Source organism: Poecilia reticulata, chromosome 19, assembly GCF_904066995.2.
Source record: "Poecilia reticulata chromosome 19, P_reticulata-male-v2, whole genome shotgun sequence".
NCBI classification, from domain to species: Eukaryota; Metazoa; Chordata; class Actinopteri; order Cyprinodontiformes; family Poeciliidae; genus Poecilia; species Poecilia reticulata.
Window position 1 is genome coordinate 24875696 of NC_088848.1, and position 18126 is coordinate 24893821.

At 37.8% G+C, this 18126-nt stretch overlaps 1 protein-coding gene across 1 annotated transcript; it reads right to left on the reverse strand.

The window, feature by feature from the left end:
- Positions 1–10092: 10092 nt before the first annotated feature.
- Positions 10093–18080, reverse strand: ch25h (cholesterol 25-hydroxylase). Its single transcript, XM_008438096.3, has 3 exons — positions 13381–18080; positions 11150–12715; positions 10093–11054 (listed from the first exon to the last, which is right to left on the reverse strand). Exons 2-3 carry the CDS (start codon positions 11570–11572, stop codon positions 10728–10730), a joined length of 750 nt encoding a protein of 249 aa, XP_008436318.1. The 5' UTR covers positions 11573–12715; positions 13381–18080; the 3' UTR covers positions 10093–10727.
- Between the last annotated feature and the right edge of the window lie 46 nt (positions 18081–18126).

Consider the following 18126-nt stretch of genomic DNA (forward strand, 5'->3'; position numbering starts at 1 on the left):
TAGAGGAAAGTCTGTTGAGTAGGGTGGTATGGCAGATAGTGTCAAACGCTGCACTCAAATCAAGTAGGATGAGAATGGACAGCAAGCCGGAGTCAGCTGCCATAAGGAGGTCATTGGTGATTTTTATGAGAGCTGTTTCTGTACTGTGGAGGGGACGAAAACCAGACTGAAACAGTTCATACAGGTTATTGTTGGATAAATAAGTGTGAAGTTGGGATGCTACTATCTTCTCAAGAATTTTGGAGATGAAAGGCAGGTTGGAAATAGGACGGAAATTATTCAGATTATAGTGATCAGCACCAGGTTTTTTTAAGATAGGGGTTATGGCAGCAATTTTAAATGAAGCAGGAACTGTTCCAGTGGAGAGAGAGGAGTGAATAATGGCAGAGATAAGAGGGAGTATGGATGGGGCACAGGCTTTAACCAGGACTGTGGGAAGGGGGTCAAGCAGACAGGTGGACGACTTGGATTTGTGTATAAGGGTTGTAATTTCTGATGTTGTTGGGAGCTGGAAGGAAGAGAAGGAGTGGGCTGGAGGAGAAAGTTCAAGAGTAGGACAGGGGGAGGGTTGTGAGCTGAGATGCTGGTGGATCTTAAGAATTTTACTTTTGATTGGATGTAATTCGGAAGCGCAAGTTGAAAAGGCAAAAAAGCTTGGATGGGTGTGTAAAGTTAAAGTCAGAGCAGTTGTTAAAGTGGGTGAAAAAAGAAATGATGAAAGCAAAGGAATTATCACAAGAGTGCCGTTGAGTGTTAACATGAAGGACTTGGTTGAGAATTTGAAAGAAAGAAACAAGGAAATAAAAGGAGCACGGAGAATGACAAGGGGTACAGAGAAGGTTGAAACAGAAACTGTGTTGTTAGAGTTTTAAACAAAAGAAATGCCAAGGGAGGTTTTCTTTGGCTTGATAAGATTTAGTGTCAGGGAATACGTGCCCAAACCAGTGAGGTGCTTCAACTGTCAGGAATTTGGCCATATTGCAAAAATGTATAAAGGAAAAAGGATATGTGCCCGATGTTCTGGAGACCATAAATATGGTGAATGTGGAGTTGGAGTTAAACCAAACTGCTGTAGTTGTGGAGGAGAGCATAGTGTTGCTTTTTGGGGATGCGAAGTAATGAAATGACAACTATGCGGAAAACGAAAGTTACGCAGAAAGTAACATGCAGAAGCGTGTAAAGTAGTTGAGAAAGAGAAACAAAATGGGAAATCTCTAACAGGTGAAAAGCAAATAATCTCAAAAATTATGGAAATGGTTGAAAAGAAAATAGAAGAGGAAAAAAAGAAAATGGTGACTTTTATTGCAGGAGTTATAAATGCAACGTCGGACGTGAAATGAAAAACGGAAAGGATTCAGATTATTGTGAAGGCAGCATGCCATAGCTTAGACTTAAAGAATATTCGGTGGGAAGACATAAGGGGAGAGCTGGGTAGTCAAGCAAGTCAAGAAGGATAGTCTCAATCTTGACTTGCTTGCTTGACTTGATGCGAGAAGTCTTTTGACAAATGGGCAACATTTTAAACAGTTTATTTATGAATTAAAAGAAAACCCTAATATAATCTGTATACAGGAAACTTGGCTGAGGCCTTGTTTGGATTTCAAAATAGATGGATATATTGCAGTTAGATATGATAGAGAAGAAGGAAACGGGGGATGGTGTCTTTCTCTGATTAAGGAAGGTATTCCGTATAAAAGTATTGGAAGGAAAGGAGATTTGCAGTATGTTGCAACTGAAATATGGGTGGAATAGAAGATAATGTTGATTTTAAATTTTTACAATCCTTGTAAAAAGCTTGAGTTAAGCAAACTTGAAGAGATAGATATGAAAGGAAATGTTATTTGGTGTGGAGATTTTAATGCACATCATTCATTATGGGGTAGTGGAAAAGTAGATTATAATGGGAACATTTTAGAAGAATTTCTAGATAGTAATAATCTGGTTTGCTTGAATAATGGTAAAGACAAGAATTGATATAAATTCAGGTAAGGAATCTGTATTAGATTTGACATTTTGTTTCTAGCTGTTTAGCTCCACTATGTGATTGGCAAGTTAAAAATAAGTCGTTTGGTAGTGATCACTACATTATAATCAGCAAAATAAGGATGGGCCAGGTGCATAGACCTGAAATGATAGGAGGAAAGTGGATATTTGAGAAAGCAAATTGGGAGGAAATTTATAACTTATGTGATAGAAAAATTTTAAATGTTCAAAATGATCAGAGTATTGAAAGTATGAACCGAGAGATTAGTCAGGGTATTTAACTGCTGCTGAGGAGTCTATTCCAAAAATATTAGGGAAAAATAGGAGAAAGTTAGTTCCATGGTGGAATGATGTGTAGAAAAGCAGTTAGAGAAAACCAATTTAAATGCTTTATTTCTAAGAGGTCTCATAATTTTCAACATTTCATCGAATATAAAAAGTCACAAGCAAAAGTCAGGAGAACAATAAGAAGCACAAAAAGAGAATTTTGGAGAAGTTTCTGTAACACATTTGGCAGTAGTACAAAACTAGGGAATGTTTGGGGGATGATCAAAAAAATGGGAGGAGATGGAAGGGAATGGAGATATTCTATACTAAATAAAAATGATATAGTAGCTGTAACTGACAAGGAAAAGGCTGATATGTTAGTGAGAGCATTTGTAGAGATTCATAGTGGGAAAAATTTTATCAGTTAATGAAATAGAGGGAAGGGAGAGAACTAAAAAGGAAAATGATGGAATCTTAAGAAGAAAGGAGAATAATAATGATCTGATGAATTATCCTTTCTCTATTGGAGAGCTGAAAAGAGCTTTGGATAGAACTAGGAATAGTGCTCCAGGTAAAGATGAAGTGTGTTATATTATGTTAAGACATGTAAGTGAGTAAGTTTTAAATAAATTATTAATTTTATACAATAAGATTTGGAAGGAGGGGAGACTGCCCTGTAAGTGGAAAGAAGCTATTGTTATTCCGTTGAAGAAACCTGGGAAAGATCATAGTAACCCTGGAAATTACAGGGTAATTTCCAGGGTTTAACATCTAATTTGTGTAAACTGATTGAAAGGATGGTGAATGAGAGATTGACACAATATTTGGAGTCAAAACATTTAATTGCTCCTTATCAGAGTGGCTTTCGTAGAGGAAGAGGATCAATAGATCCTATTTTATGTTTAGAGGATAATATTAGAAAAGCTCAAATTAATAAGGAAACTGTTGTTGCTGTGTTTTTTGATGTGGAAAAAGCATATGATATGCTATGGAGGGAAGGGTTAATGATTAAATTACATCAGATAGGTATAGGAGGTAATATGTTTAATTGGATATGGGATTTTTTACGGGATAGAAATATTCAAGTTAAAATAGGATATCATGTTTCTAAATTATGTAAAATAGAAAATGGAATGGAAGTGTGGTAAGTCCAACATTATTTTCAGTTATGATAAATGACATTTTTAAAGATTTATCTATCAGTTTTTGTAAGTCACTTTACTGATGATGGAGCATTATGGAAAAGGGGAAGAAATGTGGAACATCTTATTATTAAACTTCAGGAAGGTATAGATAAAGTGGGTAAGTGGAGGGTAAAATGGGGCTTTAAATTTTCAATTGAAAAGACAAAAGTAATGTTTTTCACAAATAAGAAAATAGGGGTTGATAAAAAGTTGTATTTGTATGGGAAAGAGTTAGAAAGGGCTAATTGGTTTCGGTTTTTGGGTGTAGTTTTTGATAAGAAAGTAACTTGGAGAAATCACATAGAACATGTTATGGAGAAAAGTAAAAAGGTTCTAAACATTATGAGGTGTTTAGCAAGATTGACATGGGTGCAAGTTTTGATTCCCTTAAAAATATATATGTGTCACTAATTAGATAAAGAATAGATTATGGGAGTGTGGTGTATGGTTCAGCAGCCAAAACTAGGTTAAAAAAGTTAGATGTCATGCAAGCCAGAGCAATGAGAATTTGTTTAGGGGCAGTTAAATCAACGTCAATATGTGCTTTACAAGTAGAGTCAAGAGAAATGCCATTATGCATTAGAAGACAGCAGCTAATGGTCAATTATTGGATAAGTTTAAAAGGACATAATGCAGAACACCCGGTTAAGAAAGTAGTAGAAAAGTGTTGGGAAAGAGGAAAGAAACAAATTGATAGCTTTGGGTGGGTTGGGGATGATTGTGCGAAAATTTTTAATGTATATTATAAGGAATTTAGTCCAACTGTATTGTGGCCTTTGAGACCTACATGGACTTGGAAATATATTAATGTAGACAGAACACTAACACATGTTAAGAAAAGAAACAACATTAGATATTTGCCAAGAATTTTATAATCAAATGCAGAATAAATATAAACACTACTTGCAAATTTATACTGATGGGTCAAAAGACCCCAAGAGTGACGCAACCACTACCTATCATCACTACGGTGAAGCAGCCGTAGTGATTCCTGAATTAAAGATTAGTATTTCAAAAAGAACATCTGATTATTGAGTGTATTTGCAGTAGAATTATGTGCTATTTTAGTAGCTTTAGAATGGGTGAAGGAAACTAATATGAATAAATACTAGTTTGTAGTGACTCTCTATCTGCATTGATGAGTATCGGAAAGGGACGTACAAAAATCATCAAAATATTTATATGAGATTATGGCAGTTCATCATAGGATATGTGAACAAAATAAAAATGTTATATTATTCTGGACTCCTGCTCATGTAGGTGTTACAGGAAATGAAAGAGCGGACAGGCTGGCTAAGGAGACGATTAAAAAAGATGATATTGATATGCAAATAAAGTTATGTAAATCTGAAGGCAAAAGTATAATTTGGAAAGAAAGCAAGAAAATATGGGAAGCTAGGTGGGTAAATGAAATAAATGGAAGACATTTATTTAGGATACAAAATACAGTCGATGTAGCAAGGATCAGAGGAATAAACAGGAGGGAGGAGATGATTATAAATAGAATAAGAACCAGGCATAGTTTCCTAAATGGAACTCTTTTTAAGATGGGGAAACACCTTACTGGTTTATGTAGATGGTGTGGTGATGTAGAAACTGTGGAACATGTTTTGATCAGATGTAGAAAGTATGAAAGCCAAAGAAGATTATTAAAAACGGAACTAAGTGTTAGTAGGGAAATGGAATTTGAGAAGGTGATCGACCTACTGAATAGTATTGAGGGGAAAAAGATTTTTCGTTTTTTTTTTTAAACTCTGGGATCTTTAAGAAAATTTGAGGGGTAGATGGTAGGAGTCAATATAGGGCAGTAGTGCAACATAAATGGATGCAAGCTGCCGTTAAAACCTAAAGGAGAAGAAGATTAAATCCAGGTGAGGCAGAAAGGAAACACTTAAAACATGTAAGGCAGGTGAAACACTGAACTAAACCTGCTAATGACTGATTCAGTCTGTTGTTTCTTGGGTTGGTAACTGGTTAAACTGAACTGGACTATTATTACTGGTGTGGGATCTTTATCAGCACGTGGACATTTTGTAATGAATTTAATAAACTTATTTGGAAATATTTGTAGTTGATTGAAGATTAAACCAGCTATTTGATGGAAGTTTATTCTGTATAAATTACAAATTATTTTTCCAACTACAGTATAAATCACCTTTTGTTCTATTTATCTGTCTCTGGTGTGTTAAATAAACCCTGATCCTCCCTGAGTTTTATCTTTAGGTTTTCAGATAAGCAGCCTTTATTTTAAATATTGATTCTCTCATTTTAACATGAGTGCAGAATCATAAATCCTACACTATACTGCAGCTTAATAGGTAAATGTAATTGTATACACAAACATTAAGATCAATATTAATGAAAGATTAAGATAAATATTAATTTAACAGTGAGTGTACATGTGGAACTGTACGGTTTGTATTTGTTCTCAGACCTGTAACCAGTACACTGTTTAATATTTCAATGTCTTTCATAACTTTTCAAATTTATCATCTTTCTAACCGGCACCTTCCTCACTTTTATTTTTGTTTCTCAGTCGTTGCTCTGCAGTTTGACCCAAAGCTGACTCTTGAGGACTGCAGTAAAACTGTCAAAAAGTGGCTTCATTACACGTCAGAATGAGAGGAAGACATCACAAGGAATCAAAGTGACGCCAACCAGAGTCTAACTGGGGTTACCACAACTTGTACTGTTTCCCTGGTTCATACAGTACAAAGCTTAACCTCATGGACTCTGTCCTTGTATGTAGCAAATGTAGCAAACAGGCAGCTCTTTGATTTATAGATTACAGTACGCTAAAAGGTTGCATTGTGCCCTTGTTTATATTTTTTTATAGTGTAATTCTGTAAAGACAAAATATGTCTGGTGGTCTAGCTCTGATTTACATATGTTGCTACATTGCGGGTTTTAATATTGCAATACTTTCCTATAACAAAATAGACCTGCAGAAAGAAATTACTAATAAAATATCTTACATATACGTAGTTGTATGCTTTATAGAGAGATTTTCCTTAGCTTTGATTGTATGTCTCACAATTTTGTAATTTATCATTGTTTATTAAACTCTGAAAGCTGTGTGGCTTTGTTAATATTCTGTCCTATAAGGCAGTTAGATGTGCCCCTTTTTTTTGAACACCTTCCCCTTTAGTGGTCTCTGCACGGCCCTGCAAATGAATCAGACTTTTCAGATAAACAACGGAAGGTTCAATTAAGGTGGACTAAAAAGGTCTGGTGTGAATTCACCCTTAATGTCTCTGTGGAAAGATTCAGACATAGAGACTAAATGAGTCAGAGCAGACTGATTTAGTTTATGATGAGCCTTATCAGTTTAATCTGTTCCAGACTTGAAATCCAAACTGGACTGGTCAGACTCTCATTCTGAAACCAAACATCGGACTTCCTACAGTTTATTATTGTAATGATGATTGCATCATATCAGAAAGAAACAGACCCCCTCTTGCACAGCTTCCTTCCTCCCGCTTTGCGTAAATTCCCATCAGGAAACACATCATGGTCTGGGCTAAACTGGGAAAAGAAAGTCCGAAAATCATTAGTAGATGAGCACTTCTTGGGAAATTCCAAAATGAAGTGATTCTAAGCCAACAAATCATGAACACAATTTACATAGCAACAGTTCATATACCATATTTTGAATTCTGGAGCAAGGAAGTATTTTTCATTCTTCCATAGCATATTTCATTTTTGAGATCTGAAATCAGCTGCACAAATGTTGAAAAGTTTCTCTTTGGTTAGATTGATAGCAATCTTCAACTGTAGTTCAACAACCAAACATTTATGCTACAATGTTTATATTTGTGTGAAAGTCTTAACTTTAAATGAGTTGATTCTCCTGGTTGGCTCTGTATGTTTCTGAGGATTTTTTGGCTTCATAATGGCGTGTTCGATAACATTTGATAACAATTAAAATTTCTCAATGTTTAACATTGGCTAGCAAAATGTTTTTACATCAGGCTACATGGCTACTGCATTAATATATGAATGAGCTACTCTAAGCTGTAATTGGCGATATCTTGTTTACTGCTGAGCATAATCATTTATGTGGCTAAAACAAAACATTTTTACATCAACTTCTAAGTTATGTGAAACTTCTAGAATTAAAATTGATTGCTTAGTTTCAGCATTAATTCATATTCTCAGCTTTCACTAGGTCTGGTCCACATACTCTGGTGAGAAAGATCTCTGGTATAAATTAAAATTTTAGCTAATTTAATTACACCTAAGAAAAATTAATTTAATCAAAGAATGTCATGAAAATGTGTGTATGTATTCCATCTTAAATTGGGGTGCACAGTTTTAAAACACATGGCCTGCTGGTTTTGATTTTGGCTGATACCAATTATTTATATCTGAACGTTGCTAAATATAGCAAAAAAGTTGCTGAGTTGACAACAGTGGCTATTGTTAACTTCAAACGTTCAGACCTGACCTGGTGGTCTGGTCTATCAGTCAAACTTCTCACTGGAGAGCAACAGAGGATCGTGACTAGTTTATAAACCTGAGGTAGATAAGATTATTGGATATGACTGGCTTCTCATCCAAATTATTGGCTGATCACCAATCATAGAAAGTTAAGGAAATTGGCACCGATAAATGTATCCTTTATTGATACATTCATACATTATGCATATAATGCAAATAGATAATTACATAATTCGCACAACTGCTATGCACTTACAGCATCTCTGACAGTGCTGACTGTTGATTGCAGCCAGTCCACATTATGAGCAGAAGGGCCCCAAAACCAAATTTTGTTTAGGGGCCCATGGAGTCTTGGGCCAGCCCAGTTCAACAGTTTATCAGCAAAAAAGTGGATTCAGGGGTTAGTTACACTTTGACTATCCAAATGAATATAAAGTGGAAAGTATTAACAACACTTCACTTTTTCCAAATTTTGCTGTGTCAGCCTTATTTCAAATAGTATCAAATGCTGAAACTAAGCAAACAAAATATCCATCCATCCATTTTCTTACACCCTTGTCCCTTGGTGGGGGTCAAGAGGGGTGCTGGTGCCCATCTCCAGCTAACGTTTCGGGCAAGAGGCGGGGTCACCCTGGACAGGTCGCCAGTCTGTTGCAGGGCAACACAGAGACACACAGGACAAACAACCATGCACACACACGTAGGAACAATTTGGAGAAGCCAATTAACCTGACAGTCATGTTTTTGGACTGTGGGAGGAAACCGGAGTACCCAGAGAAAACCCACCATGCACAGGGAGAACATGCAAACTCCATGCAGAAAGACTGGGGCCAGGAATCGAACCTAGAACCTTTTTGCTGCAAGGCAACAGCTCTACCAACTGCGCCACTGTGCAGCCGCAAACAAAATATGCATTTTTCAAATGTTTCCTCAGAGAACATCCCATTAATCAGAACTGTCCAAATTAAAACTCTCAGGCAAGACACCAGTTTCAGTATCTGGGATTAATTATTGATGGGGAGCTTTCTTTTAAAGTTCATGTGAAAAAGAAGTCTCCAGTTTAAGGGTGAAGTTTGATTTTTGCTACAAAAACAAAACATGTTTCTCCCCCAGAGATCAGAAGCTTCTAATAAAGCCAATTTTTTGCTTTTACTTATTTATTCTGATGTAGTGTATATCTATGCTTCAGTATTTTAAAGCTGTATTAACTTTTATAAAGAACATATGTTTTTTACATATTTGCTAAAACTGTCACTATGTCCTGACAGTATAATATGAAACACATAATCTGTGAAAAGATGGCTCTCCTCCACCTCCTCCCTGAGCTACTATTGCTGACTAAAGAAATGCATTGCTCCAGACCAAAAATACCCAATCAGACCCAAGAGGGGGATCTGAACGTTGTCAATCAACTTGTATATGCACAGCTCAAGGTACTATTGGCAGAGTTTTTTCACAGGAAAATTGCCGTCATTGGTGGTGATGCTAACTAGCCTGAGCAATCCTGGCAGACTCTGCTGTGATGAACCAGCATAGTGGAGAGAAAGGGGGACGATATGAACAGCTTACACACAAAGGTGACTGACAATGCTAAATCCCTTCTCCTGGCTCTGATTGGTTGTTTCTAACTTAGCTATGTATTTCTGTAGTTAGTACTGGGAGCACTGGGAGAAGGCAGAGAAGCTTGGTTTTTTTTCACAGATTATCTGTACGCTACCATACTGTCACAACATAGTCACTGTTTCAACAAATACATAAAAAAACATTTTACTTAATAAAAGTTACAGACCCACTTTAATATATTCCAAAGGAACAACTATAAAATAGTTCCTTATCCCAATTTTGATCCAATCTCTCTGAAGAGATAAGGGTAGAGTGGGTATGGTGGTCGGGTGGATGTTCAGAATTTGGTGAATCATCTGCACAGTTTACTCAGGTCAGACATCTGGATCTGGAATGTAACATGAGATCATTAACATATTACTAACAATGTGATAAACAACATCTGATCTGAATTAAGTGATCAATAGCACCTACTCAGCTACAATTGGTCAGTAATATAATCAGTAGCTGTCAAAGAGATTCAGTGAGCAGAATCGGAATAAACCTTTCAGAATGTTTTCTCCTTCTGGAAATAGCTGGTCAAGTTATACATTAATGTAGAAAAGGAAGTGCTAGTTTTAAGAACAAACATAGAAAAAACAGCTTACAACAGGAATCGTTACTCCTTGAAATATTTATTTGATTTCTTTTCTCAGTGCATTATTTTTTACATTTTTCACAGTAGATTTCACAATTTCCTTCAAACATTTCCTTCCAAAAAATTCTTACATAATATTCCTCATCCTCCGCTTAATTTCTCATATTTTGTCATCTCCTTCCTCTTCCTGCCCAGCAGCTTCCCTCTCAGCTTATTCTTGCTCTCTGTTCACATTCCTTTCACTTTCCTCTAGAGACCAAGAGGTGTGTATAAAACTACACAAACTGTGCAGGTTAAACTGTTCAATATAAAAAATTTTCTGACTGTTTCAAGATCAACTTTAAACTAAAACAAAAGTCTTTAAAGATACAGAACCTGGATCAGAACTTCACTTGGATTGCGGGTCCTGAAGCAGCTCCATGTGAAGACTGACAGAATTTCAAGACTACTGGAAGCTTTAAGTCTGGCTCAAAGCTTTGACTGGTAATAAATACATCAATAAATATAAGTATTGCAACTAAAAAAAAAGAGAGGTTCTGTACTGGCCCATCAGTCCTAGAGTCTTTATCACTCCATGAATATCTGTGTCTGGACATCTTGTAGCAGTCCAAGCTGAGGTGCATTCAGGAACACTTCATCCCTACAGCTTAGTCCTATGTGTACAGCGTCCCAGCCAAACTGTCCCAATGTGTGAAGTAAGGTGCATAGTTGCATTTCGACTTGAGGTGGTGGAGGTCATGGTGGCGTGCACCGCCATACAGGCTGAAAGGGATCAGACGGTGTGTAGCCCAGGGCAAATCATAACCACAGTGGTCCTCCACCGACAGCCAAATGTTCACAATGAAGAAGAGCATCTCTGTGAGGGGATGGCAGCCCAGCAACAAAGGGTTGACAGCAGCAAACAGGCCCAAACTCAGTGTCTCCCAGATCCCGGAGTACTCTGCAGTCAGTGCCGAGGTGGAGGTGTAGGTGTGGTGCAGCTGCAGGAGGAAGAAAGGTGAGCATAGGGTGAAAAACTTTCAGAAAGATCAATAAAAGCTACAGAACATGATAAAACCTTAAACTCTGAACCAACCTTGTGAAAGGTGCGATATAACCAGGGCACCTTGTGGTGGAGCAGGTGCCAGATGAAGCTCTGAAAGTCAAAAAGGAGCAGGCAGGCCAGGACCTGAGCTACCATTTGAGGTAGGGGTGGAGCCTCCTGGGGCAACAGCACTGGTCGCAGGTACCAGTTGAGCACGGTGAGGGGGAAGATGAAAATCAGGTGGTTATAGAGGGTCAGAGCCAGGCAGCTTTGCACTGTGGTCCAGTTGATGGAGTTCTGAGGATGTAACTTGTACCTGCGCACCAAGCTCCACCTGGAGGAGAGCAGGTCCAGCAGCAGAAATGGCAGGCAGAAGATCAGGTACACAGTTAGGGAGAAGACGACTGGGAAGAAGGGGGAGTGCAGGAGAGACGAGTGTCCTAGCAGGAAGCTCCAGAGTGGCTGTAACAGCATAATTCTGGATCTGGTTCAGTCTGTTCAGAGTATAGCTCAGTGGTTCAATGTCTTAGCTCTTCCATCGTCATCAGCTTTTATAGACAGGTCAACAGCCTATCCCACTTCTGACGCAGAGCATTCCCAGCCCTTGAATCTGCCCCATGCCCTTATTTAGACTCATCCCTTTCCTTCCTGCTTGGGGAAATTCCTCCGCGTGGCAGGGGAAACTAGCTGCAGGCTCCAGCATTCCTGTCTAGACTTATCAGAGTTTTGTTCTTGGGATTGTTCTTCCCATCAGACCTCCAATTAAAACATAAATCAGATTATTTCTGTACAATGATTTATTTACAAATCTAGTTATTAATCACTGACGAGCATGCTGTTGTGTTAGGAAATCTGTGTTAAAAGTCTGACTAGTTAAATGTGTCACCGAGTCAGAATTCCCAATAATAGATAAAGTTCTTCTGAGGAAAACGACTCCATACCCAGATAGCACAGAAACATTGAAACAACATTGAAAGTGGTCGGTGACTTGTATGTTGAATCAACGTTAGGGTTTCAACCATAACTGACATATCAATGTTGATTCAACCATCATTTGTATGTCAATTTACATGCATATTTGTGTTGATATTGCATTGAATCAGTTAGGAATCAACATTGATTCAACCTTCATCTGAATGGGGTTCTACATGCAGATTTGGGTTGATTTCATATTGAATGAAAGCTAAGGATTTATGTACATTTTTAGGTCTGATAGGTCTGCATCATAACATACCACTAAAAGTTTCTTCACTGGTGTTAAACATTATATTATTGGCAGATCATGGGTAAACTGTGTACAAAAGGTTAAGAATGACAAATATGGGTTTGATATAACATTTTAAGAAAAGAGAGACAGATCTTTAAACATATTTGACTCCTTTTTGACTGTCAGAATAACAGTCTATTGTCCACAGAAGAACAGAGTCCATGAGGTTAAACTTTGTACTGTATGAACCAGGGAAACAGTACAAGTTGTGGTAACCCCAGTTTCACTCTGGTTGGCGTCACTTTGATTCCTTGTGATGTCTTCCTCTCATTCTGGTGTGTAATGAAGCCACTTGACAGTTTTACTGCAGTCCTCAAGAGTCAGCTTTGGGTCAAACTGCAGAGCAACGACTGAGAAACAAAAATAAAAGTGAGGAAGGTGCCGGTTAGAAATATGATTAACATTTGAAAAGTTCTGAAAGACATTGAAAGATTAAACAGTGTACTGGTTACAGGTCTGAGAACAAATACTAACCATATAGTTCCCCATGTACCCTCATTGTTGTTAATTTTTATCTTAATCTTTCAATAATATTTATCTTAATGTTTACGTGTACAACTATATTTACCTATCAAGCTACTGTCTAGGGTAAAATTTATGATTCTGCACTCATGTTAAAATGAGAGAATCAATATTTAAAATAAAGGCTGCTTATCTGAAAACCTAAAGATAAAACTCAGGGAGGATCAGGGTTTATTTAACACACCAGAGACAGATAAATAGAACAAAAGCTGATTTATACTGTAGTTGGAAAAATAATTTGTAATTTATACAGAATAAACTTCCATCAAATAGCTGGTTTAATCTTCAATTAACTACAAATATTTCCAAATAAGTTTATTAAATTCATTACAAAATGTCCACGTGCTGATAAAGAACCCACACCAGTAATAATAGACCAGTTCAGTTTAACCAGTTACCAACCCAAGAATCAACATACTGATTCAGTCATTAGCAGGTTTAGTTCAGTGTTTCACCTGCCTTACATGTTTTAAGTGTTTCCTTTCTGCCTCACCTGAATGGAATCTGTGGATGATTAACAACCTTCTGCTCTTCTTGATGGCTGCAGACGGTCATGCAAATATATAACTCAGTTGTTCTGGAACAGAGACACATCTAAGCACATCCCTAAGCACATCATAATAAAAAGTTAAAAACAAGTGATTACTATCACAACAATTTAAAGCCCACCTGGAGCAGCCAGCTTTACACTTTCTTGTCCACCACATGCTCTCCCAGACCAAACAATAGGCCCCGCCCTATTTTAAAAACTCAAATCTCACAAAATCTCACAGGATTTCATACTTAGGCCTGCAGCAGTGGGCAGGATGAAAATAATACAAAATGAGACATGACCTCAATTATTAAAAATATCTGTTTTGCCCCAAAATAACCAGGATTAGTAGAGGCACAAAACAATGCCCTTATTTTTCAATAAACACATTTAAGATCAAAGTAATATTGAAAAACTTACCATAAAACTGCTCAGAGGAGAATTCAATTCAGAAGCCGGTTGCAAACAACCCAGCAGCAAAGCGGCTGTTTGGTTGGGACAAACCACTCGTGTAAAAAGGGGGAGTCGGACTGTACAACTAGTAGAGACTTGTAGATGTTTTTGTGTCAACACATTATGACCAGTCAGTAATCATATTTACAGACAAGTAAGAAAATGTACATAAAGGAATCACAACCCACTGTTCTCAACATGTAGTGCCTAATTTGAAACATGATTAACCCCCACTTAGTAATAAAATGTTCTGACCCAGAGCTCAAGGATGGGGGGAGGGAAGAAGGGATGAGAGGGGGTAAAGAGGGGAAGGCTGGGAGGAGAGGGTGGGTGTGAGGAGTTTTGGGAAGGAGTAGGGGGAGATGAGAAGGTGATGAGGGGTGCCACAAACTGCACAGATTGCACACATTGAGGTCTTAATCCAGGGGTGGGCAATCCTGGTCCTCGAGGGCCGGTGTCCTGCAACTCTTAGATGTCTCCCTGGTACAACACACCTGGATCCAATAGCTGAATCACTTCCTCTGTTCAGGCAGGTTCTCCAGAGTCCTGCTAACGACCTTATTATTTGACTCAGGTGTGTTGAAGTAGAGACACATCTAAAAGTTGCAAAAGACCAGCCCTCGAGGCCTAGAGTTGCCCACCCCTGCCCCAGTCCCGGACGCAGCGGTCGCAGGCTCGCAGGCTTGATTCCCGGCCTTGGCAACCTTTGCTGCATGTCTTCCCCCTTTCTTGTCAATTAACTATCAAATAAAGGCCACTAGAGCCAAAAAAATCTTTTTACAAAATAAAATGTGAAAAATTAAAACTCTCACCTAAAATTTAAATTGTTTCAAGGAGGGGAGGAGAGTGGAAAGGGGGAGGAAATTGAGGGGTAGATGGGCCCAGGTGAGGGGTGGGTGGTGGGGGGAAGGGAGGTGTGAAAAACAGCTTACATTGATTGAACATTTAGATCACGAGTTCTTCCCCCAAACCTTGTCCTCAAGGCAAACTGACCTGCGTGTTTTCATTTCAGCAAAACCCTGTTAATCAGACATCAATTAAAACCATGTGTGCCGAATTAGGGAAATGCCTAAAACTTGCAGGGCTTGGAGGACCAGTGCTGAAACACACTGGATTTGATGTTGGCATTTCAATCAATCAATCAATCAATCAATCAATCAATCAATCAATCAATCAATCAATCAATCAATCAATCAATCAATCAATCAATCAATCAATCAATCAATCAATCAATCAAATTTTAACCTAAAGGAACTTTTCACTTTGACTTTACTTGAAATAATTAAGTTTGATACCACATTTGTATCCCTCGTCTGACACAATGACTCAAGCTAACCAGAGACAGATTTGCTAATAAGCCACTGTGGGCCAGTGGGTAGAGCAGTTGTCTTGTGATCAGAAGGTTGACGGTTCAATTCCAGCTCCCTCCTGCCACATGTCAATGTGACCCCTTTGCACTTAACCCCAACTGATCTGTACATTAAATAAATGTGTGAATGTGACTCTAGTGTGAAGTGCTTTCAGTGGTCACAATGACTGGAAGTGCTCTGTAAGTTCATTTACCATTTTTGAAGTAAACTAAATGATTTGAGTAAGACTCACTTAAATCTGTTATATTAAACATACTGAATAAATTTGTTAAAAATAAATTAACAAATTGAATTGGTTAAACTTAATACATTAGGTTGGATAAATTTAATAAATTCAGTTTGATAAACTTAATTGAATTGCTTGTTACCTACAGAAGCAATTCAATTAAGTTGGTTCAACTATTTTCTTTTTAGAGTGTGTTTTATAGTTGATCCACCGTCAGTTGTTGACCTCAACCATTCATGCAACCTTTGTGATAATAATTCAACATTGAACTAACATCTTTTGCCAACAAGCAAAAGCAAAGCAGCTGTGTGTTTGGGCCATCCCACTCATGTAAATAGCAGGGGTGGACCGCTCCACTCCTTGTAGTAAGTTGTAGATGTTTGTGTGTCAATATATCACACACAAACAGTCAGTAGGAATTTTTATGAACAAGTAAGAAAATGTACAGAAAGGAATCAGCACCGACTATCCTCTACAGTGCTTAATTTAAAACGTGATAACCCCGATCAGTAATAAAATGCTCTGACCCAGAGCTCTGATGAGGAGGAGAGGAGGGGAAGGGGTGCGGCAAAACAGCTGACATTGATTCAACATTGATCAGACGTTGATCAGATATCGGCATTTCAGTCATTTGATTTCAAACACAAAACAACATTGATTCAATGACAGTTTCAACGGTTTGATTGGATGGTGGTTTGATGGTTGATCCATCGTCATTTGTTGACTTCAACGAAAAATCAACGATTCTGTTTTTCAGCGTTGATTTAACATCGTGTGCTATCTGGGTATCCACATATTCTGAACTGTTCAACATGTCGGCTGTTAGGATGACAGATAAATGAAGATTTCTGCAAACAGCTAGCAGAACTCCATTTCACATTAATGTTTGTTTCTAAGTTTAAACTTAGAAACAAGTTTAAACTTAGAAAAACTTGTTCTTGCTTCCAAGAATTTCTTGCTTCCAAATTCTTGGAAGCAAGAATTTATCAGATTTTCTAACACAAACAGATTCATTCCTTTTATTTGTTCATTTTAAGCTTGATTTCATAACATTTATAATGAAAACAGTGACTAGAGTTTCAGCCATTTGCTTTGTTGTTAGAAAATTCTGAGCCATGATCCAGAGCAGAGAGTCTGTGTGGAGTTTGAAGCCTGTCTAACATGTTGCCGTCTGAAAGAGCAGCTATTTTCAGATGATGTTCATATCAAAGGCAATGTCTGCATGAATAGACATGTGTAGGCATGTGTGTGTGTGAACCTGAAGGTTCAGGTCTCAGAACATTCTTAAGTTCTGAGACCTGTTGATGTTCTGATCTCCTTATGGTGTGCATCAGTTTCTTCTTTTTTGTGCTCCGTCATTTGTTGTTCTTATCTTTTTGGAGTTTCCCCAATGTTTCCCTGAGTGCTGGGATTTTAGATTATGATGCTAGATAGTATTTTTTGTCATATTACCTTGTGAAAAATAGGTGAAGTTTAATTTGGCACTGAAGTAGAAACACTTTCAGAAAAGTGGACTAAAGTTCTGTTAAGCAGAAAAATTTCAGAATGAGAATACATAAAATATGACTGAACGTAACAAACCACACAGCTTCTTAAGAGTTCAAACAATAAGTTAATGAATTGGAGCTGCCACTAATAAAACTCTGAAATCATCAAACTCTTCATTTGAATATCCTAAAGGATATTCAAATGAACAATATCCTGACTGGTGGACTGGTTCAGACCTCCAGCTGATGGTCTGATAGTGGAGTCAAAGCTTCAGGGCTTTAAACACAGCAGCACAGTGACATCTGCTGGACACTTAGAAGTTCAATCAGACATAAAACATCAGAAGCACACTGAATTACACACATGACCAAGGCCGGCCCAAGACTCCATGGAACACTAAACAGAATTTGGTTTTGGCGCCCTCTAGTTCTGCTAATACTGTGGCCTGGCTGCAATCAACAGTCCAATTATTAGATCATTCACACACCTGCTGAAATCTCTGACAGTGATGTTTACATGATATGTGGTCATGTAACATATAATATAGGATACATTTATTGGCCGATGTATTGGCACCAATTTCCTCAACTTTGGTCATCGGCCAATACTTACTTGCATGTGAAGCCAGTCTTACCCACAGATCTTATTTACCTCAGCAAAGGTTTAAAAACTAGCCACTGTCCTTTGTTGCTCTTCCATGAGAGATTTGACTGATAAACTGGCCCACCAGTTCATGTCTGCATGTTTACAGTTAACAATAGAGACCCCAATGTTGCCAACTCAGCGACTTTTTTGCTACATTCAGTGACAGTTCAGACAAAAAAAAATGTATTGGCCAAAATCAAAATCAGCAGGTAAGACTTTTTAAAGATCAGTAATTGGCGATCGGCCAGAAAACTGCCAACGGTGCACCCAAACTTAAGATTGAATACATACACACATTTTTTTGATTAAATTAATTTATCTTAGGTGTAATTACAATAGTTAAAGATGAAATTTAATTTTGGTGTTGACCTATGGAATGAAGACAAGGTTGTGGCGTTCGGATGTAGGCTGTGAGAATTCAGGTGTGTCTTCTCAAATAATCCAGCTAAAAAGATTCTCTATAAAATCTGCTGTGGCCTCTAGCTGGATCAGATATTAACTCTCTTTCTGTGAGTTCTGACAATG

What these genes read in the sequence shown, in the direction of transcription:
- ch25h (XM_008438096.3), bottom strand. Translation starts at nt 11,572, where the DNA reads ATGCTGTTACAGCCACTCTGGAGCTTCCTGCTAGGACACTCGTCTCTC. An exon ending in TATATCGCACCTTTCACAAG is followed by an intron (nt 11,055 to 11,149) that starts GTTGGTTCAGAG and finishes TTCCTCCTGCAG; the next exon opens with CTGCACCACACCTACACCTC.